Genomic DNA, 26,435 nt, shown 5'->3' on the forward strand with positions numbered 1-26,435 from the left:
CATAAAAACTGAGGAGAACTGACATGAACATAGAGAGGGTTGAATTATCTTGAAGACTGGATTAATAAAAATATGATTGAAGTTCAGTGGGTCATACCTTTGTTTCTAAAAAGACTTTTTTTCCAAAAGCTTGGAGATATAATTCACAAATTTCACAAGAAGTAAAAAAATGTATTCTCTTCTGTCACACGTTTGTTATGAGATACCAATGTGATACAGCTGCCTTTGCCTGCAAGTGATTAAATATCCTGGACTTCAGGTGATTATAGCCACATATTATGTTCCAGATAAAGTCACAAATATCAGTGCCTTGTATAGTGGGCATGAAATTATAAGTGCCACTGGTACAGTAATCTGAAATATTCTGTACACTTCTGGCCAGAATTCTGCTATTCCAGATTATGTACAATAACTCCATAGCCACTGCACAATACCCTGGTGTGACTCATCTGGAATACAACGTACAATTTTGGTAAATGAAGCTGGAAAATGTGCAGAAAAGAGCTACCAGTAAGACAAGCGGACAAAACAGCTCATTTTTCAGACAGACATGAGGAACAACTTGGCTCATTTAGCTTAGTGAAACAAAGGCTTAGACAAAGTGTAAGCGATTTCTATAAATACACTGGAATAAAGATAGGAAGGTAGAAGGTCTGTTGAAATTAAGGGACAGTATTGGCATAAATGCAAACAGGCATAAATTGCCCATTAATATAATCAGAAAAAAACAGAATACTCCTAGCCCTTAGAGCAGAGAAGTTCTCAAAAGGGCTTCCTATCAGAGTTGCAGGGCCACTTATTTAAAAATGAATTTTGTGAACAGGCCTTGATAACCACAAAATCTCTTCTGCAGGGTTTGCAGAAGAATACTTAATTTTCACATGGCATACACCTTAATTTCTTGCAATGTAGTTAAGGGTCCCTGCTTCTCATAAATGATGCTCTTAAAACCACCTAGCACTTCAGAAATAGCTGTTGCCAGAAACCATAGCTTTCTCTTGACTGTCTCTGGCCACACTTAAGAGCTATTTGGCAGGGAGAATACCTCTGCTCCTGCCTAGGCCATCAAGACACAATCCAGACCTTAACTAACTGGAACCTGTGCAGCAAGTGCTGAGCTTAAGCTAATAGGCAAAGCCCTTGTGTGGAGAGCTCTCGGGTCAGAGCTGGTTTAAATTTAGCCTCCAGCATAAGGCAAACTCAAACCTGAGTCAGCTCAAATTTGCTCTGAATGAAGAAGAGTGAGCTTGCATCTGCGCTGCCAAATACTTGCACAGAAATGGCCCCTGACACCTTCTTTCTGGCACCCAGTCACGGCAGGTACACAGTGAAACACTGTTGAAACTGCTCAGTTTCTCCTCTGGTGAATTGTAGCTGACAATTCCTCCATAGCTTCTTACTCTAAGGATCCTGTGCCATTCACATTGACAACTGACAGGTAGGCAGCTATTGCCCTCATTCAGTATTTAAACTCTTGCTGACAGAAATTATGTAACGTATGCCTACGGACAATGCAGCATCTGTGCAAGAGTACCGTAAGGCTACACTTCCCCACCTTACAGATCTGAGAATTACAACAGATGCTCAAGAACAGATACACTTTAAATGTGCATTAATTTACTGCAGCAGTTTCATGTAAATCTCCTTGAGGAACTAGGGGACATAGAACTTCTTTTGGAATTGTATTACAGTAATGGAACTGTTAGTAATTTAATCTTTGCTAATGGTAAGGCCAGAAAGTAAAAAGTGATGACCCACTGGGTGAAAATGTATGAAGTGCAACTTCTTTATAGTCACATTTACATGAAAAGGAGTAAGTTTTCTCAGCAGCAGACAAGTGCAAACATAACTCCCTGCTGTTATACAGTAAGCCATATGATGAGTATACTGCTTCTCACAAAAATATTAGGTTTAGAGTTGTTTCTATCCCAGTAAAAATAAAAAGTTTCAGTTGTTTTGGCAACCTAGGCAGTGGCTTACTTTGAATCAAAGTCCACAGTTCCATGCCTGTGAAAAAAGCCAAGTAATGGTTTTGATCTCCTGACCTTGACTGAATTGCATTCATTACAGGAGGAGAAGAAAGATTCTATTCACAGTTTCCCAACTTTAAATGAGGTGAATGTCATATAATAAACTTCTCACAGTCTGAAGGCACTCCATATTTAGATCAGAATATAAAATCTACCGTAAAAATTTCTGAACACTCTATGCAGTACAACACTTGCCTAAAAACAAACATTGTTCCTCTTCTGAGGAAAGTAAGGAATGCAGCCATTCAACAGTGCTGCTAAGACTCACAAACTTTAAAAAGCTGATAAAACTCCCATCTATTATGCTTATAATTATTGGAATACAATACTTATTGGATCTTAACCAGAAAAATGCAAAGACAAGACATGACATGAAAGATAACCAGTCAACAGCAAGGGCAAACTTACTATCGGGATCTGCTAGACACGGTGTGTATCTTCCTTTAGGTTTACGTGAACCTGTGGAGAGACAAATTGCTCTTGTCCTTCTTGAACCTGAACGGGACTGAGGTTGGGGAAGAGGAATATTGGGGTCTGGTGCAGTGTGAAAAATCTGCATGATAAAAAAAAAAGGGGGGGGAGGAGAAAAATGCCATAAACAATAGAGGTACTTCTACATATTCATTATTAAGCTGTTCTGCTCACCACTACATCTGAAATGAATGCTGTGATAGTCTCACACATCACAACAGGGGAAATTCACTGACTATAGGCTTTATTCTGATCTAATTTTACAATCCAAGAATGACAATACTGGGTTAGTGAAAAAATTATACATAAAATTTATACTAATTATATAAAAATATTTGAACAGTTTACTTTTTTAGTCCCAGGTATGAAGCAATTAACAGTCTAATTGCTCAAACATGCAGTGGGTGCTCACTACTAACTCCTGTGCAGGATGTATTAGTAACGAAGCAAATGAGCTGGATTTTCCAGAACTGTTTCTTAACCTAAAGACAATAAAGATTTTTAAGCTATGTATTTCATAAACAACAATATTTTTTCCTCCATTTTCTAGCCAACAGTTCCAACCACTACACCTGGGGCACACCATGTTCCTATCACCCAAAGGAAAAAAAAGGGCCCAATCAGCCTTCATTTCCTTTGCTTACATGGCATCTGAGGACTTTGTAAAAGCAGTAAATGATGCTAGTTTATAATATACAAATAGAAGAATCTCACCTATAGTGCAGGAAGTGCCATTCTCTCTTTTACAGGTAACTATTCTTTCTGAATAACTGAGAGTTTCAAAGACCCCTGAGCCCTACTTTAATACAGAATACAGGGCAGTCCTGCTAAAAAGGGCCCCTAGTCTGGAAGCCTCTGAAAAGGCATAGTGGCTAGTAGAAGAGTGGACTGCCCCGCAAGCCATCAAGAGCTTTCAGAAACAGGTTGTTTTTTGAAAATATTATGAAAAGACTGATTTTTTTTCTCCATGCTCCTATGAGAGCTTTTCTATGCACAGTCACACCTCATTCCAATCAAATTTATATTTCAGAAAATGACTTTATTTTCCTAACAGGTCAAGTTTGTTTAGGATCATCTTTATGTTTGGAGCATCTTATGATTTTTCTTTAATGTACTACTGCTACCCCTGTCAAACTCTGCACTTCATTGCTGTAGAGAAACTCAAATCTTTAGGGGTAACTGATTACTTGCTTTCTTATGCACACATGCATAAATCCTGCTGGGATCTGATACAGGTATGTATGAGGGTTTAATAACTCTTTGCTGATAACCACAACAGGTCTGCCAGCAAGAACAATGCAGAAAGACCAGTAATTGAGAGATTTTCATTTGTATCACATTCTGCAATATCCAAGACACCTGCTGCAGAGGTCTCAGAAGACCATAAAAATAATAACTGCCTTGGAAGATGACCGAAGCAATAAATGTAGAAGTTTTTTTTCAGTATTTTCCTTCCAGATGTTCTTTCTCACTTATTCCTCGTAGTGTGGACTATGTGTCTGTGAACRCTGTTGAGTATCTGTTATGATATTCTGTGGAGGGAGTGGAATTAGTCTTATGGAAGGGAGAAGAGGTTTATTGGGGAAGATTAGTCAGGCTCCTGAAGGAATCTACAGTGGCCAGTCTCCATATCGCAAGGAAAGAGGGACAAGTGTCATGAGTTAAATACCATGCTATACCAAAATAACATTTCTGCAAGGATTCCCTATCAACAGATCATGAAGTGAACAGCAAGCAGACTGTCATTCAGAAAGGTGGAAGAAAACCAGTATACTCCCTTTCAAGGTAGAAAATACTTTAATGGAGGTTTTGAGATGCTCTTGAAGTATAGTAACACCATATTAGAAATTAGTGAGTAGCACACCAAAGCAAAAACATGCCTGAAGACAGAGAAATTCAGTAATGGTGATTTTGGCTGTGCAGCCATGGTCTTGATATTGAACGAGCTTGTAATGTACAGAAGGGGAAATTCAGTTTTGGAAACATGTTATGCATATGTTTTGGAGTTACAGGCATGGAGGCTATCAGTATCATACCAATTCTGAGAAGTCCATATGAAATATAACTGCTGATATCAAGCAGTACTGTGGGTACTTACTGAACAAACAGTGCAGGGGAACCTGATATCGGCTAGGAAATGCCCTTCAGCTGAGTAACATGAAATAGAAGGAAAACACTTTTTTTTTGCTTTGATAGTCATCAGATGATCTATATCAACAAAATATCCTTTTCCTGTTAATGACCAAGTAAAGGAGATCTTGACTTCTGTAATCAAATGGTCTGATCTCCTCAAAAAAAAAGAGCTGAGGAGCTCACAGCCAAGCTGATACTTGCAAGCATATAGACCGAAATTGTTTACACTTTCAGGGATTTGCCTTTTCAAGCCCTGAAAAAGTTCTAATTCAGTGTTCCAGAAAGACGACTTTGAGGTGTACCTTCCCTGTCACTGGTCTTTTTGGGGAAAACAAAATAAACTGGGCAGCCACAAATATGCCTTTCTTCAAAGCAAAAGAGGTACCTAGAGAAGCTCATATGTTCCAGAGTATTCAAGAACTTTTAAATCATGAGGAAATAATGGGTTTAAAACCTGCAGCTAGGGATAAAACCTCATCTACAAAACTTTTTTTTGTCTTTTTGACAACTTTCACAAATGAAAAATGATACAGTGCATAGAATCTGGGGATTCTGCTGGGGATTCACATTGATGCCACCTGTGGAAAGAGGAACTGAAGGATGGTTGGGGTTTCATGATGTCAGGTGGGACAGGATCTCCACTGTGCAGCTGGCATATCCCCAAAAGACAGAGATGGCCAGAAAGACTCTGACCTGATGCGCAAATGCACTCAGRGGAGAATCCATGCATTCACCCAGTGTGGGACTTGATACACTGCTAGCAGGAGACAGATGGAAGAGTTTGAAGCAAAGTTTTCTCATCCCGCTTTCAGCTATGAGAAGGAGACTTCAATCTTTAGAATGATTCAGATCAACTCCTACATAGCATGGGAGATTATGCCTTGGATCTGTACCTTGCATAGCCACAAAAGACTTGCTAGGAATACAGATCCATAGCATCGAGTGGGAAGAAAGTATTCTTTCTATCATATGCTTCTATAAATGCTGAATTTCTTATTCTTAAGAATTGAATGATGGTAATGAAAATGAGATCCCAGTTTCACCTTTATCACAAAACATTTAGATAACGTCATTCTACCTTTTCATAATGCTCTATCAGAATTTCAACGACGATATTCTGAAACTTAATGTTCATCATAGCAGCCACGGTTTCTTCTTGGGCTCTCATCAGAGTTGGTCCAAAGATAACACCAAGGTTGGATACAGTCATAAGATTTTGCTGACTGTGTAATGATACCCTTTAAATGAACACAAATGATATGCAGTTAAATAGTCATTCTAACCTCCCATTCCAACAGGCAGAAAACTGTTAGACTACTACTTTAATTAAATCTCAGGTTCACGACTTTAAAAAAAAACCTTTTAAAACTTTTACCTTTACTAGGGTCAAAATGCAATGCAGTATAACTACTATATTTCCATTAAGGCTTCAATCCTGTAATAACTTAACGGATAATAAGCAAGTCCTTCTGGAGTAAGCACCTAAGTTCCTTGTAGAATTGATAGGGAAAAGTAACTGTCTTCGAAGGTCTCTGCAGAGAAATTCAGTCATTCTAAAGTTTAGGAGCCTTAAGGCACCTGTCTCCTTCCAATACAGGAACTTAAATATTTGCTGCAGGATTGACTCAAAATGCATGGGGGTAATGGAGGCCAACTATACACCTTTGTCTTCACGTAAAGAAAAAAACTTAGTTACCAAAAAAAACTTAAATTGCAATGAGATCTCTCTATTAATATGACCAAGACATGGGATTAACGGGATCAGTGAAACCATTTTGTTTCTGTGGTATAGATCAGATTAGATGACCATGATGACCTCTTCTAGCTTTAAAATGCATTAACCTTTTATTTCATATATTGTGTTTTTGCCTAACCTACCTTTTCTATCATTTTTTAATGTAGAATTTAGAAACTGTCTACTTAGTTTTTCCAATAATTTATCAGATAGTAAAATGAAAACAATCAATCAGTAATCCACAATGCTCCTTTTCTCTCCTTGTAAATAAGGTTTACCAAACACAAACCATACGATCATAATTCTTCAAAATAACTGCCACCGATTCCATAGTCAGAGCCGTCCTAGGCCTTCATGTCTGAACAATACCATACCAAGTAAATATTTGATAATTGCCTTTACAGTTAACTTTTCTGAATATGTTACCAAAGAGTATCACTTATCGAGGCATTCATTCATGGTTTCCTTTCTCCTCCTCACTGCTATCTGCTACCACTGTCAAGCTGACAAAATACTATTTTATCAATTTCCTACATAACTAAAATAACCCTTGTAGCTTTTAAAATTAGGGAACAGTAAAACTTAGCTATAACATACTTGAAGATTAGGAGGTAGGTGCAAACCCTAGTTTCTGGTTTTCTCTGACAACCTACATTAATCAGGGTTATGGAGACATCTGCTACATTTTCTTTCCAATAAAATTCTCAGGTAGCTTGATTTGTTCTTGAAGTGCTATACAAACATTAGCAAAATGATCTGTCTGATGTCAGTGTTTGGTAGCAAATAACACAAATTCTATCCTCTTACGAAGGTTGGAAAGACAGTGACAAAAAGATTACATGATTTTCCCAAGGCTACAAAATCCCAAGGCGGGGGGGGGGGTTGTCAGGATCAGGATCAAAACCAAGTCTGGACTCGCACAATACCTTTTCTCTCAATCCCACTATCAAGCAGGTACTATCAATGCACAGAATAAGTGAACAGAGAATAGAATTATCTTGGCATAGAAGTGAACCAGACTGCAGAACCACTTCAGTAATGAAGTAAATACTCCCCTCTCATTTGGAACAGAAACTTTCTAGCACCTTGTTTACACTGTGAATTAAGAGAAATATGGGGAACGCCAGTCACGTCAAAGATTATGAGTCATAAACTGCAGGAAAATAAATGCCTATCTCCTTACATGTTTCCTATTTTACTTCATTTAGTTAAGTCTAAAAACACTGCAGAAATTTTACTTCACTAGGTGCCCTGGAAGTGATATTTTTTTGGAAGCCAAATCATGAGAATTATTAACTTGCTAAAGCATATTTTTAGCCAATTATCTTAATTTAATTTTCACTATGACAAAGCTTATGTTTGGCTTAGAAGAACAAGGAGTATTTGGGAATTTCACCTGTATTTTAATGAAAATGGAATTTTGAATTACTAAGCTCTAGGTATGTTAGAAAAACCTAAAAAACATCTGTCTGTGCAATGTTATTCTGCTCTGTGCTGCACGATAACTGTTAAGGTCTTTTACACAAACATTTTACACAAACATTATGGTTTTAAAGCATAAGACAGAAAGTAGTGTTTGTACTATGTTTGGGTTTCCTTGGTGACAAATTTGGTTAGGCAGGTTGGTAGGTTGGTTAATAAAAGGAACAGTGAATTTAATAACATTGTGACCAGAAAGGACTTTCTGCAAAGCATCTCAAAGGCTCAATTTCCTGCAAAAGGGAAGAAAACCCAGGCCTGTAAATGGATCTTTTTGATAACCAATTTCATCTGACCTAGTCCTACTGTTGCTCAGCTACTGAACAGACACAGGCCACGGTAATCATGCATTTCAGGTAGCTCTAAGACATCCATTAAAGTGCAATTGCTTTCTCCTCAAAATCTTTCTTTGCTATTTCCCCAGTAAAAGTAAATTTTTGATACTGCTGGTTTGCAGATTTCTGGCCATCTAACTGATAAAGGTATTGTGTTATTATATTACACCAAAGAAGAATTTATTCTTTAAAGGAGACAAATATGTAATTTGATTATGAAGGTTTTTTAAAAAAATGCAGTATATCTTTTTATCTATCTGAAAATAACATCAAACTTCCAGTGTCACCCAGCTGCTAACTGATTATAAGTACACACAATAAGTATAATAAGTATATTACGATATGGCCTCTCTGCAGGGTATTTTTCAGGATTTGCTTCCCCTGTCCCCTCCCCCTTTTTTAATAGTATAATCCACATCCCATATCATCTAGATCACATTTAATTTTGCACAGAGACACTAAAGACAAGGTAGTCACAGACCTAAAGACCTTAAGACCTACACCAAGGAAAAATAATATTATCCTTATTTTATAACCCATAATTAAAGGTATAGTATTTTCATGTAGACACAAGAGCTCACATACAGGAACTGAATAGCCAAAAGAAATACAGGGAAAGGATGTACATTTTGAARTGGGCTTCCCCATTTACAGAAAATTAAGCACTTTGTCATTTGTGCCTTGAAAAATCTCCACACTAATACACTTATTATTGACTTTCTATATTGACTATACTATTCTGTGTTGATTATATATAATAACACTATAATACACTCATGAGACTAATTCTGAATTCAGTCTCATTAGAATTGCTGGCATAAACAACAGGTGGCAAATTATGTGAGAAATCAGAAAGGCCAAATTGGATTTCTGAAAGAGAGGAACGAAAAGTTTTCAGAATAAAACCAAAATACATCGGAAGGGAAAATCATAACCAAGTGCCTTGTGGATAGAAGAACAACTAAAGCAGCAGTGAGCACTGCGGACATGCTCTCCTCTACATCTGAGGTAATATTGAGGCTACAGGGGCCAGGAAGAGAGGTCAAAGAACAAATATTTGCCTACAATTAATTTTGCCCACAATTAAGTCTTTTTTTTTTTCCCTTTAATTTTGGAGCCTCCAAACCAGCAGCTTTTACAAAATCATTAATCCATCATTAAAAAGCCTAACTTTTCAGAGGCTTAGAAAACAGTAAATATTTTACTTTTAGCTGATCAAAGAACTCTGTGAATAAGGAAACTTAGGAAACTTGCTTTGCGCTGGTTCTCTGGGTTCCCCCAGGCTTGAGGAAACGCAAGCTCTGCCTGACCTGTTTCTGTGCTTGAGCGCTCACAGCAGCTCCCTACCACGTCGGTTCTCCAGGGGCCAGCATCATAAAGGACTAAAAATAATTTGCTAGGGCTAAATAATCTCCTGTCAAAGAAATTTTCAAAGTTCTGCAGTCTCTAACAGGAAGCCACTGCATTCGGCTCCCCTGCAGGCAGCTCGCCGCACACTGAGGTGGCTCAAGCTGCGATCAGAAAAGCTAAAGAGCTGGGATGTAATGAATGGAAGGAAAACAATACGGGGACCTCTGCTATATCTTTTATTCACGTCAGTCATGCGGGCCTCATCAGAGCAATTGCAGTTTGCCTTTTCACATCACGAGATCATTGATAACATGTACTAAACAGCACACGGCACCAGTCATCCCAGATCAGAAAGAATAATAATAATTAAAAAAAAAAGTACAGCAAAAGCCTGTGGAAAGTGACAAAAGATTCACTAAAACTCACATGAATATTGTTTGCTTTAGAAACATGATAAATGACGATATAACAAAGCTGTGTAATAACAGCAAGCTGTACAGACAGTGGAGAACAAAACTTGTCTTTTCTGTCTCAGACCACAAGAGAAGAGTAATTCAGTGAAGATGAAAGGTCATCAGTTCGAAGATATAAAAAACGTTTTTCCATATGACATTTAATTAAGACTCAGGGAAGCTGATGAAACTGGGCAGATTCAAAAGAGGGTTTGGACATTTATATGGATATCAAGGACATAAATAACAATACTTCAAATTAATATTTTGAAATGATACTGTATCTCAGAGCTGTTAGAGGTAAAAATAAGATCAAACATGAAGGACAAGCTATACCATGTTAGTCTACTCTCGATTTCTGACACAGTATGGGACCCTAAGTCAGATTCAGATAGCACTTTATAAACCTTGTAGAATAGCTTTAGATGTTTCTCAAATGTAATTGGAGCCAATTCCTGTACTAGGAACATGAAGAAAGACATTACTGTTTCTACAGGCAGGACTCTTTCAGCGCATTAAAATAGCATTTAGAAACTAACTATAATTTCAAGTGGCTTCGTCCCAGCATAGAGAATGGATGAGGCAACACTGACAAATTAAAAATGAAAAAGATCACTTCCTAAAATAATACCAAATAGAGAAAAATCAAGAATTACTTGACCAAGTGCTTGATAAGGATGTCCAGCATCTCCCTGTTCTTCTCCGGTAACTTATGAACAAGCGCATGCACTGCCTCAACTCTGTAGTTCTGATCATCTGATTCTGTGAAACAAAAACCAAATATTGTTGATAAATCAGAATGCGTGCTAAGACATGACTACAAACAGCATCAGTGCTTGCACGGTAATGCACACACGCATTACAGTGAGTCAAACACAATTAGCCTTTAAAAAGATGAGGACAATTCAATTATATTTATTACAAGAGCATTCTGGAAACTGTATTTCAAATAACTCACCAAAAACATAAACTAGGCCCACTGAAATCAGTGGCAATTATGACCTGTGTGCCACTTCAGTGGAATCCAAGATTTTACCCCTTGATATTTAAAATATCTAAAATTCTTTGAGTACCTTTTATTCTTATCAAGGTAAGAGGAAATGTGAAAATAACTTCAAATTCTACACTGGAGTTGTTAGAAAAACCATCTTACTATCTCTGTATCTAATTTCTCCATTTGTGAAAAGGCAACAATATCACTCCTCCCATTTCTCAAGGTAAGCTGGGAAAACAAAGGTCCCTGGATGAGAGGGACGAATGCTATACGAGAATTATCAGTCCGTATAGGAATCAAGATTCAAATTTTGTGCAGAGGGCAGTCATTGAGAAGCTCTAAAAAATATGAGAACAAACCACTAAACAGCTTCAGGCAGTGTGGCTTCTCTGTTTTGGGGGCTTTCACATGGCACTGCTTTGTCATACACAGTGAAATGGAGGAACTCAGATCCTTGCCTGGGTCACTGAATAGCAGGGCAAGGAGAAAAACAGAGATAGGTATTCAACAATAACTGAGGAGTAAGACAGTTTAGAAACAGTATTACTTTCACGAAAGTGCATTTATTTCTTTACTTACTAACAGCAACAATAAAATCTTTGTGCAGCTTGAAAGTCATCAGTGGTTCTGAAAGACACCTGGTTGTAAAAAAAAAAGGGGGGGGATTTTAGAAGATGCATTACTCTAGGACTTTTCAAGTTCTATTAGTGTCATTATGATAGCCTTCAATATCTGCATGCCATATCTTGGTATGTGCTAGCAAACCCAATCCACTGCTTACTGATTACAACCAGCATACAACTCAGTCATGTAGATAGCCTGATAATCTTTTCTAATTGAACCTGGTGCCACTATGTAAATTAATAAGGGAAGCGTTAGAGGCACTGTCTTCATCAGAGAGACTCACTATCTTCTTCCTTCCATAGTACAGAACAGAAATATTCTAATTCTGCTGCAGAACATGGTAAAGTGGGCTGCAGAAATAATCTTTGAAACTCAGACTGAGAAAGTAAATACGTTATGAAATCTGGCACTGAAATTCTAAGTGATTCTGAGCGATTCTGGCAGAGTCCTCCTCTGAAAGGCAGCCTGTGAACTGTCTTAGAGTTAAAAACACACCTACTACTAGTTCTTCTTTTAAATTCACAAATACAACACCAACAATGATATGTGCTCCTGAAGACATGCTATCAGTTATAAATTTCTTCCACCAAAGCCAATGTTTTCAATGAAGTTTATATGAGCATTTCCACTATAAATCCTAGGATTAATTTCCAGAGGGAAAATTGGATTTTTAGTATGCACTGAATACTCATACTCTGGATTTGATGCTTTTTGTTTCTTTTAAACCTTATAAATTTGAGACCCCAAAAGAGGCATCTCAGAAGTACCACCACTCTTGAAAATTCTGACTCTTATTACCAAATATTTGAAAAGAAACTGATAGTTCTGGAGGGGAGATTTACTTTTCTCCTGTATCTAAAGATATTAATATCATAGGATAAGAAACAAATATTAACATTTTTGCAAAGATTTTTACTCTGCTCCAACAATAATGCCATGAAACAGCATGCTACACAGCTTAAGTAATTCAAAAAAGAAAGATTCAGCATAACATGCTTGCAGTTTACATAAAAGAATTTAAAATAGAAACATGCAAGTAATTGAATTCTGTCAAATTTAGGACTATGTAACATATGAATATCTTAGCAAGCCAGAAGGAGTGTGATCAAACTTGAGATTTATTATTAGAAATAATCACAGTGCAAGTTGATAATATAGTCAATTACCATCATGCTAATGGATACAAAAAAAGCAATACAATACTAATAAACAAAGATCGATGGGCCAGAAAAGGAATACTGAGCTTTGCGTAGCATCATACTTACCTGAGGTAGTTTTTTAGTCCACTTGTTATTGTTTTATTGTCCCAAAGCTCCATATCAATATCCATATCAGGAGGAGATTTAGGGGCTGGTAGAAATTTGAATTACGATTGTGTTATAGTTTGACTAACACGCTAATTAGAAAAGCAGCACAACAGAAGCTAACAGACTAGACATTTAGTTCATGTGATTACTTCATTGACCAGATCAACTACTAATCTGATCAATTTGAAGTATTTTAATCTCTGTCAAAGTATTAGTAAAATGAACTAATATTTAGTATATATAAACTTGAGCTATATGCACCATAATCAAAGAGTATGCTAAGCCCAAGTCAGTAGAAACTGGTTTGGACATTCAGATATCTCCATCACAGAGCCAAATTAGCACAAAAAGTGAAATACTAGTACTACACGAACTGCTTAAACCGAGTTATGACTTCAAGACAGACAGCTGTATTACAGAACGAAGTTCTGAAACACTTCCGGAAAATGCCAAATAGATGCCAAGAAACAGAACTTTTAAACTAAAAGAAGAAATGTATTTTATCAGTAATTTGCTCATGTATTTCAATGATTGCATGCAGAAATTGAACGATAATGCATACAAGAAACGAGTTAGATGCAACTCTTTTTAAGACTGAAAACTCAGCTTACTGTCAGTAGCTGCACATATGAAAATGTAAATATTATGATACACACTCTTCTGAGCACAGCAGTTAAAGCAAAAGTCATCATAACATATTGGCGGCACATTATTGACAAAGGTTCACTTCATATACTTACAAAATATGGTATTCATCAGCTTTTGCACTTTGGAGTTTACACCACCTATTCTGTACAGTCCCAGGATTGTAATACCTATGTGGGAAAACAGGTATAATGAAAATAATGAAAATATGATATTTCAGTACATTCTGATGCATCCTTGGTGTACGTTTCCAAAACAGGTTTGAAGACCTACCCGTGACATCTAAATCAATTTATGGAAAATTGTACAGGTACATTCCTGAGTGCTACTTCAGCCCACCAAGTTGTCTGCTGGTACATTAACAAATGCATTCAAGTGAATCCATGCCACACCACACCATACCATACCCAAATCATAATTTTAAATTAACAGAATCCTTTTGCATAGAAAGGAGCCACATTAGCAAACACCTTGAAGATGGCTGAAAAAAGTGAAAAATAAGATCCCAAAGCAGTCTTAAAGAAAGTTACATGTTCACAAGTTTATCCTATCTAGACTTCAGTAGAATTAGTATGCACCTACATCTGATTAGATCATTATCCTTCCCATTCAGATTTGGATGACATTTATTGGAGAAATAACAATTGTACCCAAAATAAAAGTGTACACTGTTCACTGTTGCAACATTGTAGCTTGGCATACAATGGATGGACCATGCATGGATCCCAAGGAAAATAAGGACAGTCCCAATTTACCCATAAGTTCCTTTCTTTCTATTTTTTTTTTTAATATCACAAACACAACTAACAAATAAAGTGTGGCATTCAAAATACAGTATTTCAGGATTCCAGGGACGATGATTTTATTGTTTGTAAGTGCATTTTAGAAACAGCAGTATAATAAAGTGTGAGGTAGAAAGCAAATTTTGATGTGGTCTTTTCTGCACATCACTCCACAAGTTTTGATGTACTGAGTTCTTAGGAGTAACTACAGCAAAATAATTTTCTCATTTATCCTGGTTGTGTGCCCCGAGGAAAAAGAAAAGTAACATAAGTACCATAGGAGCAGGATTTTTATATTTAGCTGATAGAGTCAAAACTGTAAGTCCCAAAATGTAAATTTACTTTTAATTTTGATATGTAATTACATTTTTATTTTATTCTCCTTCTCTCCCACCACTTCAGGTCTTACTATTTCAAAATTGCATGCTTTTCCTTTGAAAACAAATTTCCAAAGTCTGCTCTCGGTTAGATAACCTGAGGTTTTCTTCAGCATCTTTTGCAGAAGAATGTAAGCTTGAGTAAGCTGCGTTCCAAAAGCTACCTAACACTGTTACCCAAGAAACTGAATTCATCTTGGGCTCAACGCTGCACAGTGCGATCTCACAGCTTTAGGATTAGAAGAGACATGCACCCTGGCAATTCAGTGCATCAACACTCAAAGGATCCCTTTGCTTAGGGAAGGCCACAGAGCCAGAACCTCTTTGCTTCAAAGGGGATAATTACAAGCTTCTTGTGAGTCATCAACAGACGACTATTATTTTCTTTTCATCCATGCCCACTATCAAATACTAATCACTAAATATTAAAAAATGGATAAACCAGGTACAAAATGAGTGAATAAAATGATGGGAGTTACGCTCTGCCACAAACGTTTCAGCAGACAGTGTTCATGCCTTCGACTTTTTGGTCTTTAGATGTCTATGGTATCACATAAACCAAAGTTAGAAGCTTCCACTCCCTACAGTTTCATCAGAAAGAATAATTCAGTGCATACAAATTAAAAAATAGACTAAAGATGTGTGCAACTGTGTATTAAGCTGTCTAAACAGCATGAAATTACACATAAAGTTAAAAAAAAATAACAGTTAAACAACAGGTTAAGAATTGTTGTAGGAACTTGTAATGGTTTTAAGCACAAAGCACACACATAAAATAGGTGAAAAGTACAAACTGAATGATGGACACCTTCCAAAACACAGTTGTAAAACAAATGGACTTTATCAAAGTAATATTTAAGAAAAATATTCATAATAAGCTAATACATAATTTGCAATTTAATACGCACCTCTTGTTTCTACAGCATGAATACATTTCCTCACAAAGTTAAAACCTGCTTCATTTAAGAACACTATAAAAAGAAGAAAAAAACAATTCATTTTCACCTCATCAGGACACAAAATCTCTGCTTTTAGCTGTATCACATTTGAGTCAGGACTGATATACATCTGTCTGAGAGTATATCTCTCTATATAATACATATACCCAGATGTTTATTAAAGTTCATACACGAATACGTAAACATGATTAAAATGTAATGCAGTTATACACACGTAAGACCCATAATATCTTCATATATACTCATTTTATTATTCAGTACATGTGTAATAGGTGCATATGCACCTACAAACAAAAAGTTGTGAACCATATAGGGATATTATTTCAATATACAGTTATATCTTCACATTTATGTATACAAACTATAGATACAATCTTCATAGAGATTTGTTAAATATACTGCTGTTTTGAAGCCAAATGCATTTTCTTCAAATTTATGTCTGATAGTAATCCAAAAATTGAGGGCTTTCTCACATTTCTTACATAGCTGAATCTTAGGGTGGGCTTTCATGTAATCCAGCAAACAGTATCTCATAGCAATAGAAGGAAAACACAAAAAAATTAATCTTGCACGTGTGCTTGCTCTCTTTCTCTCCCCCTCCTCTCTCCCTCCCTCTCACTCTCTCTCACACACACACACACACCCTGGAAACCAGGACATTACAGAAATCTAGGAATACTTCATATCTCAACATAATTAAAGTGCTTACTTTCTTCCTTCTTGCTAATAATGGCTGGCAGTGTGTAAATCTGGAGGGGAAAAAAAATCAATGCAACGGGTCACTGCTTGTGCTCTAAGTTCTTTATCACCAGGTTTGCTGATAGTTCTTAAATTAGTTCCAACACACTTTATGTTAAGTTTGATGCTTTTGGAAAGCCTTGATCCTGACATTTGCTTATTAGGTTGTAGTTAATAAGTTTAATAGATTATAAAAATTGAAATAACACCTCTGGCAGGAGGACTACCTAGCAACTTTGTCCAAGTAATCCAGACTGGATTCTCCTGACAGTCAGTTCTCCTGACTCCACTCTCCTAGTGATGGCAGCTTTCCTGGAGCTGCCTCTCATCGCTCCTCTCCTTCTCTCAGAAGCAGCCCTCAAATATACTAAGAAAGCAGCTATTTGTAGCCCCTCTCTAACGCCATGAGCGCAGAGCTCCTGGCAGCGCCAGCCTAGCCTTCCACTTTTTCTTGAGCTTTCCCCAGTAGCACTCATCAAGGTTGACATCCCTGGGTTAAACTCTGAGCAGGCAGAGGAGAAAACAGTCTATTGTTTTGGTGGTATTTGCAGTTTGAAAGAGCTGATCCTCTTCACCTCTGGCAAAAAGGCAGACAGTCAGATCGCGTCCCAAAAGTCCATTCAGACCTTGAGGTTCTAATTTTATGAGGGATTTAATAACATGAAATTTATAAGCACCTCAAGTCAGATCTGCAGACTCTAAACGGGTTAAATACCCATTCAAATACTGATTCAATTTCTGCATTGTTCCAGTCAAGTAGGAAGCTTGCAAAAATACTTATCTCATAAAATCAATCAACTCTTTTCTTTCCTTTGGCTACGTGTCCGGCATCACCACATTCAGTGACTATTTCAGTAGCGGGTTAATGGTGGCAAGAAATCTCAGTTAAGCCTGTTTCTTAGTAGCTTTCAACACGTTTTTATGCTCTCTGCAGTGCTTTTCAAGATGGTATTTATTATTACTACGTGACATTGCCTAAAAGATGGTTTGTCTTTACCAGTACAGAAACTACCATTTTACACATTTTATCTGGATCATGTTATCATGTAAGACAGTATGTTCCCAGACTAGTTAAACGTTAAATATCCTAAATAAAGCAATGTATAAACACAGGTTAAAATAAACTAATAGCTCTGCTTCACTATTTTGTACTGATCTTCACTGTGYATTTGCCATTGCTTCTTATGAACAACAGAAGAAATATATTTGCTTATACTGTACTGTATTGTAAAAGATTTTATATCCAAAATGCCTGGCAGCTTCTTTCTTTAACTTACGCATGTCATGAAACTGTAAAAATAGAATAAAAAAATTCTTACTGGTTCCTTTCCATCCATAGCTTCAAGCCAAAGTTTTCGGTTGGACTCTGAAAAAGCTTGTAGTGTGATGATCCCAGGTCTATCAAAAATATACACGTATACAAAAATTGTTAATTTATTTTTCTCAAACAGTATCCGAAGTCAGAATCCAAAAGGTGCATTGACATGAAGTGAATACATAAAAGACAGAGAAGTTAAAGTTAGYTGCTGACTCCTGACATAACACATTAACCTTGAGCTAAATTTAGAAAAGATTTCATGTTTGTAAAGAGTTTGGTACTGCAATGTTTAATTTTAGATGCCTTGTCCTAATACTACAACCTTCTGCGAGATATTAGGCACTTCTGTATCGCAAGATGAGTTATACGCCTGCAAATAGGACATTACACAACCAGTTTTTCAATGGGGAGATGCTTAGGGTGGAAAACTTAAGGACAAGCTACATCAGCTCAATCTGACTAAATATGTCTCTGCCCGAGTTGGTTATCTACACTCCTTTCATTGTAAATGAAGGGAAGTACGTACTTTTAATCTAAAAGTCAACACATCCCAAAACAAACATCCAATACCTCCAAAGTAGGTAAAAAAAAAAAAAAAAAAAAAAGTGCCCTAAAAGGGTTGACTAAAAAGAGAGCTTTGAGATAGTATCTCAGGCATGGAGCTGTAAAGCCAAATGAGCTGAGCAGTGTCAGGGTGCAGGAATTACATACCCACATCCTGCAGCACACAACTGCAGGAAGCAAGAGATGCAGCTTGCATATTCTACAATATGTTTATGATTAAAGCATTCTGGTTACAGGAAAGAGCATGGTTAATATCCTTTCTTACTTAAGAAGATTCAAAAAGCCAGTGCGTTCTGCAGGTTGCGCTCTAACCACTACGATAGAAACTCAAAAAGTGGCATATTTTCTCTCTGCTGATAAAACTGTGACAATGCATAGAAAAAAAATTAATGGGAACCAATGAGGGCATCTGGGAATCTGTTCCAATCTTTTTCCCTAAAATTATTTTATGAACAGATATGTATAAATACCAGAGTAGTAAAGAACCTTTATTTACTTGTGATCATAGGCAAGTGAGTTATTTTAAGATGATGTGAAATTAATTCACTGATTTGCCAGTACAGAGTGCTCAAGAGAAAACTCAAAGAAAATTTTGTTCCCATACCAGTGTAGTGCATCACTGCACTACATAATTTTAGAAATAGTTTTCTAGTTTAGAAATAGTTTTCTAGAAATAGTCATAATTTTAGAATATTTGTCCTAAAACATAATTTCTATTTGGTAAGTAGACAAATTAAGGACACTATTTTTTACTAGGTATGCATCTTCCACCATAAAAATAAGCAACCCCAAATCCCTATCCTTTCCCTCCTCACTGGAAAGATCTCTATTGTCACATCTTATTTAAAAAACATGCAAGAAAGCTACTGGAAAATACAAAAATGTGTTCATGCACACACACCAAGGCATATACAGAGGAGCAAGCCTTCCTCGTAAAATCAAAATTAGATGGTGTTCTGAACTATACCTCTAACATTATTACAAGAGACTAACATGATACAAAAAACTGATGCAAGATTCTATTATGTTAATAAAGTTAATATTTCTATTAATAATTTAATAATAGTAACGATTCTACTATTACTCTATCATAAGATGATGTTATGCAGGAAATCAGCCTACACTACCATAATAGCTCTCTACAGCCTCAAAATCTACTAGCCCCGACACATCATTTACTTAGAATGTGAAGAGGCATATATAATTTGACATACAGATCAACACAAAAAAAATCCATACAAAATGTCAAAACCCATGACAACAAACATATTCACTCCTCTACGTGCAAACTGTTTGTAAAATATAAGATTACACTGTTAAATTGTCAATTGCTGACCTTCAGTAGTAAAAACAAACTGATCTCCTTGAAATTAGTCAGGGTTATACCCAGATATTTTGCACCCACACAAGTGCATATTCATTAATTTCCTGGTGCTTAAATCTGATCTCAAGAGACTACTCCATCAGCTGAGCAATTCAGCATTTCAAACCTTAATTTCACAGAAAAGCTTGAAAGCCAAGACGCTAATTCTTCTCTGCTGTGGCAGTAGGTGTGCTTGTGTGTGTTAGTAATTGGAAAGAGTTGTTTCACATGTTGCCTCTGACRGCTTTCAGAAGCCAAAAGTAGTAAGGTAATTAGGTCACTCCGAGCAGTAATTAAACTGCCAGTTTTGTGTAGAAATGCCAAGCTGAGCATTTTGTTTTATATCTACTATCATAAGCATAGAAAGATAAGGTTAATCCAAATTAACATGAATATTTGTTTTTCTATTTTATTAAAGGCTAAGGTTATAGCCATTAAAATACTCCATCTTGCTACCTACCCACAGATTCTTATCAAGGAAGTTTCCTCTCAAAAACTTTTCAGAAATAGAAACTGATTTTTTCTTCTTTCTATAGTGACTACTGCTAAATATTTCAGTTAGAAAACTGCATTTACACTTATAGTCCCTTGATCAGCATGTACAGAAAGAACAGAAATGTGTATGAATTTGCTGTTTTACTTCAACCCTAGAGAGACTCCTCCTTCTAGCTCTGCATTCCTGATTTAATCTGTTGGCCAAGATTGCACAGGCTGTTTTAACATTCAAATATCTAAATATTATAATGCCCAAATATTAGTGCCCTACAAAAAACAAAGGAAAGAACTCCAATACTTTTGAACTAGCTTCCTCTCTAGTTGCTGAAAAAGTTGGCAACTTCTCAAAAAACAGAGTAACATGCAAGGCAAAACATACATTTTATGCTGTTAACTTCTTATGAAACTCCAAACAAATAAGATGGTGACTAACTGCTAGAGTAGTTTTCATAAGAAGTCCGAGCTGAATGTAGGTGTGAAAAATACCTAAGTAAAATTTAAATTAATTGTGGCAATTAGAAGTGTTCATGATGTGCGTTCCCTGTTATCAGTTGAAAGGGTCTCTTTCAGTTAATATGGTTCTCTCATGAAATGAGATGTGCCCATCAGTCTGCATGGGTTTTCCAACGTTTTCATATAAATGCTGAAGAATACAAGGAGAGAATTAGCTCTGTGGGATAAGGGGTCTGGAAACAGGAGTCCCCCATAAAATCTCATAACAGAATTTTAGGCATTGCTGTAGCTGCATGTTTGTAGAAAGAGCTCTTTCATGACAAAAAGTGCTAGCCTTATGTTACTAAATAAACTTATCTTTTACTGATGTCAATCACTTTTAAAGGTTCTCTGTATTTTGCAGGTGATGCCTAACATCTCTTTAAACTCCATGTAAACAAAGAAATTTTCAGTCTTGAATTTAAAATTAGCTAATAATTTTTTAAATATAATCATTACTAAAATCTTTTTGAATCCCGAGTATTTCAATAGTGTATTTGTATGTACTTGCAGACACACACGGGCATTTTAGTCCCCCAAACCAGAAAGTATTAGCTAATTACCAACATAACTGCCACCGCATCTCCTCTTTCTTAGAAGAGACCCAAGTTTCAGCAATACAACATCCAAAAGAGATGATTTTGCCCTTGTTTATGAATTCCCAGAAAATATTTCTCAAATCTGTTGGCTAAGTTTTATCTCGTCTGCTGACTCACACAACAATTTACTACTTCCCTGATGAATCTCATATCAGTTACAAGTGTCAGCTTTCTATCAGCCTCTGAAAGATATCTCTTATAATAGCGACTAAGTAACTTTGTACTCAACACTTCTTTCAACCTTTTGGATAAGTCTGCAGAAGGCCTTTAGCTTAAAGGCAGTGCATATTTGAAGTCAATCAAAATGTACAGGAGGAATAAAATAATTAAAGAAGTAGCCATAACTATTTCTTTGAAGAGAACTTGAATAACTTCAAATACTTTTACAGATAAAGGACAACACTCAATTTTGAAAACTTTACAGTGGTACTACCACAGATTTGTCTAATAAATGCTATTCTACTTAAAAACAAAAGCTACCAATTTCAAATTCGAGCTATCAATTGAAGCTTGAAAGCAGCTTTCAAGAGACCAAATTTTCTCAACATTTGTTCATATTAAATGTCTATTTCYTAAGCTTGAACTCCCTCAAAAGTCTAATTTGAGTAATGTATTACATTTACAAGTACCAAAGTAACCTCAAAGTTATGTAAAACAGCAGTACTTCTGAATAGAATTTAAAAAGAGAGCAACAGTCATAAAATATTTCTTAGCCCCAAAAAGTCAGTCTATTTCATTATATTTTAAGGGATAGGTTCATTCAGTTTTTCTCACTTTATATCCAAACTTCAAAGAAAAATCATTTTTAGGAGGTACTGTGCACATATACTTCAAATACGAAAAAGCTGTTTCCAACAATTTTATGCAATTGTAATATCCAGGAATAACTGACAAAAAATTCCTAAAGGTAATTTAAAAAACTGAAAAACAATGTGCTATCTTCAATTTTAGAAAGAAAGAGGGGGATTGATAAAGAACGTGCAATAATAAATATTTAAAGAAATATTTATGATCTATTTCTAAAAGGGGGTAGTCAGTTGCAGTACAGGTTTGTAAGGACCCATATTCTGCCTGCATGCAACCATAATGTAGTTAAGACAACACATATGTAATTTAATGCATTTTCTGTTAGAAAAACAGATTTGAGCAACTAAATGTTAAGTCTTGAAAGTCTGATTTATCTGGATGCAAGCCTACTGAGAAATATGTATGCCTATTACAATAGTAATTACTGCATACTGCTTGCAAATGCTTCTATTTTTAATTATATTCATTTTGTTAATACAATGAAAAAAATTCAAACCTCTCAAACACTTCAATATCGAAACAAAAACGTTTGTCAATTGAATCTGTCTTTCTCCTGATGCAAGATTTTAGTTTGAATATTTCTGGTGGGCTGGTGACAAGGCCATTCTGTAATCCAAAAAACAAACAAAAAATACAAAATTAGCACAGTATGTTGATACAGCCAGGCTCCACACCTTGAATTTAACTGCACAAACAGTCCCAGGGAACATGCATTAAGATAGTGGATTCAATTAATCAGGAACATTTACAGTAATTTCTCTGTGCATAAAGTAGGAATATATTGAATAGTTTTTGTTACATATCTCTTATCTAATTTTATTCATGTTTTATACTTGAGAAAAATTCCTAAATTCAAAACATATACAAATATTTGTATATATAACAAGATTGCTGGTATATGTTAGAACTCATATCACATACTCATATCAACCTTCACACACAGAAAACAGATTTTTAAAGATTAAAGATAAGGTTGTCTAACTCCTAGGTCTTGTAGTTCTGGCTGAKGTCATTGCGAGGCCACTCTCAATAATCTTTGAAAAGTTGTGGTGATGCAAAGGCAGGGGGCTACTGAAGACTGGAAAAAAGCAAATGTTACCCCTTTCTTCAACAAGGGCAAGAAGGAGCATCAGGGGGACTACAGGCTGGTCAACCTCAGCTTGATCCCTGGGATGGTGATGGAGCAAATCCTCCTGAAAGCCATTTCCAAATATATAAAGGACAAGAAAGAGGAAATCACGGCTGACCAGCCTGATAGCCTTCTATGATGAGATGACTGGCTTGGTGGATGAAGGAAGAGGCAGTGGATTTTATGTATCTTGACTTCAGGAAGGCTTTCGACACTCTCTCCCATAACAGCCTTATAGACAAACTGATGAGGTACAGACTAGATAAGTGGACTGTGAAATGGACTGAAAATTGGCTGAACTGCCAGGCTCAGAGGGTTGTGATTTGCAACACAAATCCCAGCTGGAGGCCAGTCACCCATGGTGTCCCTCAGGGATCAATACTACGACAACACTGTTTAACATCTTCCCTAATGACCTGGATGATGGGACACAGTGTGCTGTCAGAAAGTTTTCAGATGATACAAAACTGGGAGGAGCAGCTGCTGCACCARATGGTTGTTCTGCCATTCAGAGGGGTTTCAACAGGATGGAAAAATGGGCTGTCAGGAACCTCATCACGTTCAACAAGGGGAAATGCCAAGTCCTGCATCTAGGGAGGAATAACCCCACGCACCAGAACAGGCTGGAGGTTGACCTGCTGGAAAGCAGCTTTGCCAAGAAGGACCTGTGGGTCCTGCTGGACAACAAGGTGACCATGAGCCAGCAATGTGCCCCTGTGGCCAAGAAGGCCAATGGTATCCTGGGCTGCACTAGGAAGAGCATTGCCAGCAGGTTGAGGGAGGTGATCCTCCCTCTCTACTCAGCCCTGGTGAGGCTGCAACTGGAGTGCTGTGTCCAGTTCTGGGCTCCCCAGTACAAGAGACATGGATCTGCTGGAGCGAGTCCAGCAAAGGACCACTAAAGTGATTATGGGATTGGAGAATCTGACATACGAGGAGAAACTGAAAGAGCTGGGATTGTTTATCCTGAAGAAAGCTCAGGGGGATATTATTGATATAAATAACTGATGGAGGGGGAAGTAAAGAAGATGAGCCAGACACTTCTCAGTGATTCCCAGTGACAGGACAAGAGGTAATAAGCACAAACTGAAATATAGGAACTTCCATTTAAACATAAGAAAAAACTTTTTTTACTGTGAAGATGGTCAAACCCTGGGGCAGGTTGCTCAGAGAGGTGGTGGAGTCTCCATTCTTGGAGATATTCAAAACCGAACTGGACATGGTCCTGAGCAACCTGCTTTACGTGATCCTGCTTTAAGCAGGGGGTTGGACTGGATAATATCCAAGAGGTCCCTTCCAGCCTCATCCATCCTGTGATTCTGTGCAACATGTGATTGCCTACATATTTGGAACCATCAGATTAGAGGAGATACTTAGTACATAGTTATATGTTACATAAGAAATATTTTATTTAAATAATGGATATTCTATTTATATATGCTGCATATAAGATACACTGCTCATATATGAAAAGAAAACAGTCTTGCACTTTGTTCATCAAATCTTTCTTTCTTTTAACACTTTCTTAATGCTTAATATAAAATATGGAAGATACAAGCCCATTTTAGAGATTGTGTAATACTCACCACTTTTCCACCAGATTTTGTTTCAGTTATACACATTGTAAATGTTTTTGTTCCTTTTCCATAAGTGCAGTAATGTTTTACCCATGTAAATCCAAGTGGTCCTAGATTAAAGAAATACAGCATTAGAAATAATTTTTTCTTTGAGGCTTTTATCACTACTTTAGCTGGAATTCTATACAGTAGAGAGATGAAATATAACACTGTCCACATGTAACATACAAAATCAAAACTCCCCCTCATTTTGGCATTTAGGTCTAATTTTCAAATATCTGTTTGATGTTGCCCAAAGTTCCAGCAGACTGACTCTCTAACAACTGGATGGGTAACAGCATTCTGCTAGGGTAGAGATATAGGAGGATAGGATTAGTCTGCCAAGGGAAGAAGGAAAGGAAGCAAAAAGGGATAGTGAAGTTAAATGACAGTGAGAGTAATAGTGAGTGACAGTGAGTTTAGAGAGGAGGGAGAAAATTCTGGATAGCAGAGGTGGCAATTTCAGGAAGAAACATTTGCCTTTTATGCCTTGGAATGGGATCCTGCCAACTGGAAATAACAGTGGTGCTGAGTCTAAAGAAAAGAGCTGCTCTGTAAGAGAGGTGGCCATGCTCAGACAAAGGCTACTTAGCTGTACTTTTAAAAATGAAAACACATTAGCTCTGGCAATAAATAGCTCAAACTGTCCACAAACTGACAACTGCACACACTCACAATACCATAATATAATGTGCCTAGGGATTCCCAAGACTTCTATTTAGGGAGCCATACATGGCTCTACTACAATCTTCTACTATGTTGATATACGCCTTATCCTGAAGAGAGCACATCACAGTACTTCTTAACCCTACAGTGAAACATAGGATTTCTGATGCAAAAGATGTTTTCACTCCTAGATTACCCTGAGTTTTGCTCAGGCATTGCTCTGGACCTTTAGTGAATCTAAACACAAAACCCTTGAGCTTAAGCTCAAAATGTTTTAAACACCAGAGGGCTGTGCTGCCATTCAGAGAGACCTGGACAGGCTGGAGAGGTGGGCGGAGAGGAACCTCATGAAGTTCAACAAAAGCAAGTGCAGGGTCCTGCACCTAGGGAACAATAACCCCATGCACCAGTACAGGTTGGGGGTTGACCTGCTGGAAAGCAGCTCTGCCGAGAAGGACCTGGGAGTGCTGGTGGACACCAAGTTAACCATGAGGCAGCAATGTGCCCTTGTGGCCAAAAAGGCCAATGGTATCCTGGGGTGCATCAGGAAGAGTATTGCCAGCAGGTCGAGGGAGGTGATTCTCCCCCTCTACTCAGCCCTGGTGAGGCCACATCTGGAGTACTGTGTCCAGTTCTGGGCTCCCCAGTACAAGAGGGATGTGGCACTACTGGAGCAAGTCCAGCGAAGGGCTACAAAGATGATTAGGGGACTGGAGCATCTCTCTTATGAGGAAAGGCTGAGAGAGCTGGGCCTGTTTAGCTTGGAGAAGAGAAGGCTGAGAGGAGATCTTATCAACGTGTACAAGTATCTGAAGGGAGGGTGTCGAGAGGATGGGACCAGAAACTGAAACACAGGAAGTTCTGTCTGAACATGAGGAAAAGCTTCTTTCCTGTGAGGGTGACAGAGCACTGGAAAAGGTTGCCCAGAGAGGTGGTGGAGTCTCCTTCTCTGGAGATATTCAAAATGCGCCTGGA

General features: G+C 37.2%; 1 protein-coding gene across 1 annotated transcript in view; it reads right to left on the bottom strand.

Moving 5' to 3' along the window:
• ARHGAP42 (Rho GTPase activating protein 42) overlaps positions 1-26,435 on the bottom strand; it is a 128,014-nt gene that overhangs the window by 12,033 nt on the left and 89,546 nt on the right. The window contains exons 8-18 of the mRNA XM_026073787.1: positions 24,765-24,865; positions 22,546-22,655; positions 17,731-17,809; positions 16,383-16,422; positions 15,623-15,685; positions 13,651-13,725; positions 12,869-12,953; positions 11,559-11,617; positions 10,642-10,747; positions 5,713-5,872; positions 2,439-2,583 (exon numbers count right to left, since the gene is read on the bottom strand). Of these exons, the coding sequence (XP_025929572.1) occupies positions 2,439-2,583; positions 5,713-5,872; positions 10,642-10,747; positions 11,559-11,617; positions 12,869-12,953; positions 13,651-13,725; positions 15,623-15,685; positions 16,383-16,422; positions 17,731-17,809; positions 22,546-22,655; positions 24,765-24,865 (1,023 nt within the window). The remainder of the gene's footprint in view (positions 1-2,438; positions 2,584-5,712; positions 5,873-10,641; positions 10,748-11,558; positions 11,618-12,868; positions 12,954-13,650; positions 13,726-15,622; positions 15,686-16,382; positions 16,423-17,730; positions 17,810-22,545; positions 22,656-24,764; positions 24,866-26,435) is intronic.

This window comes from Apteryx rowi, unplaced genomic scaffold (assembly GCF_003343035.1).
Source record: "Apteryx rowi isolate R43461 unplaced genomic scaffold, aptRow1 scaffold_378, whole genome shotgun sequence".
NCBI classification, from domain to species: domain Eukaryota; kingdom Metazoa; phylum Chordata; class Aves; order Apterygiformes; family Apterygidae; genus Apteryx; species Apteryx rowi.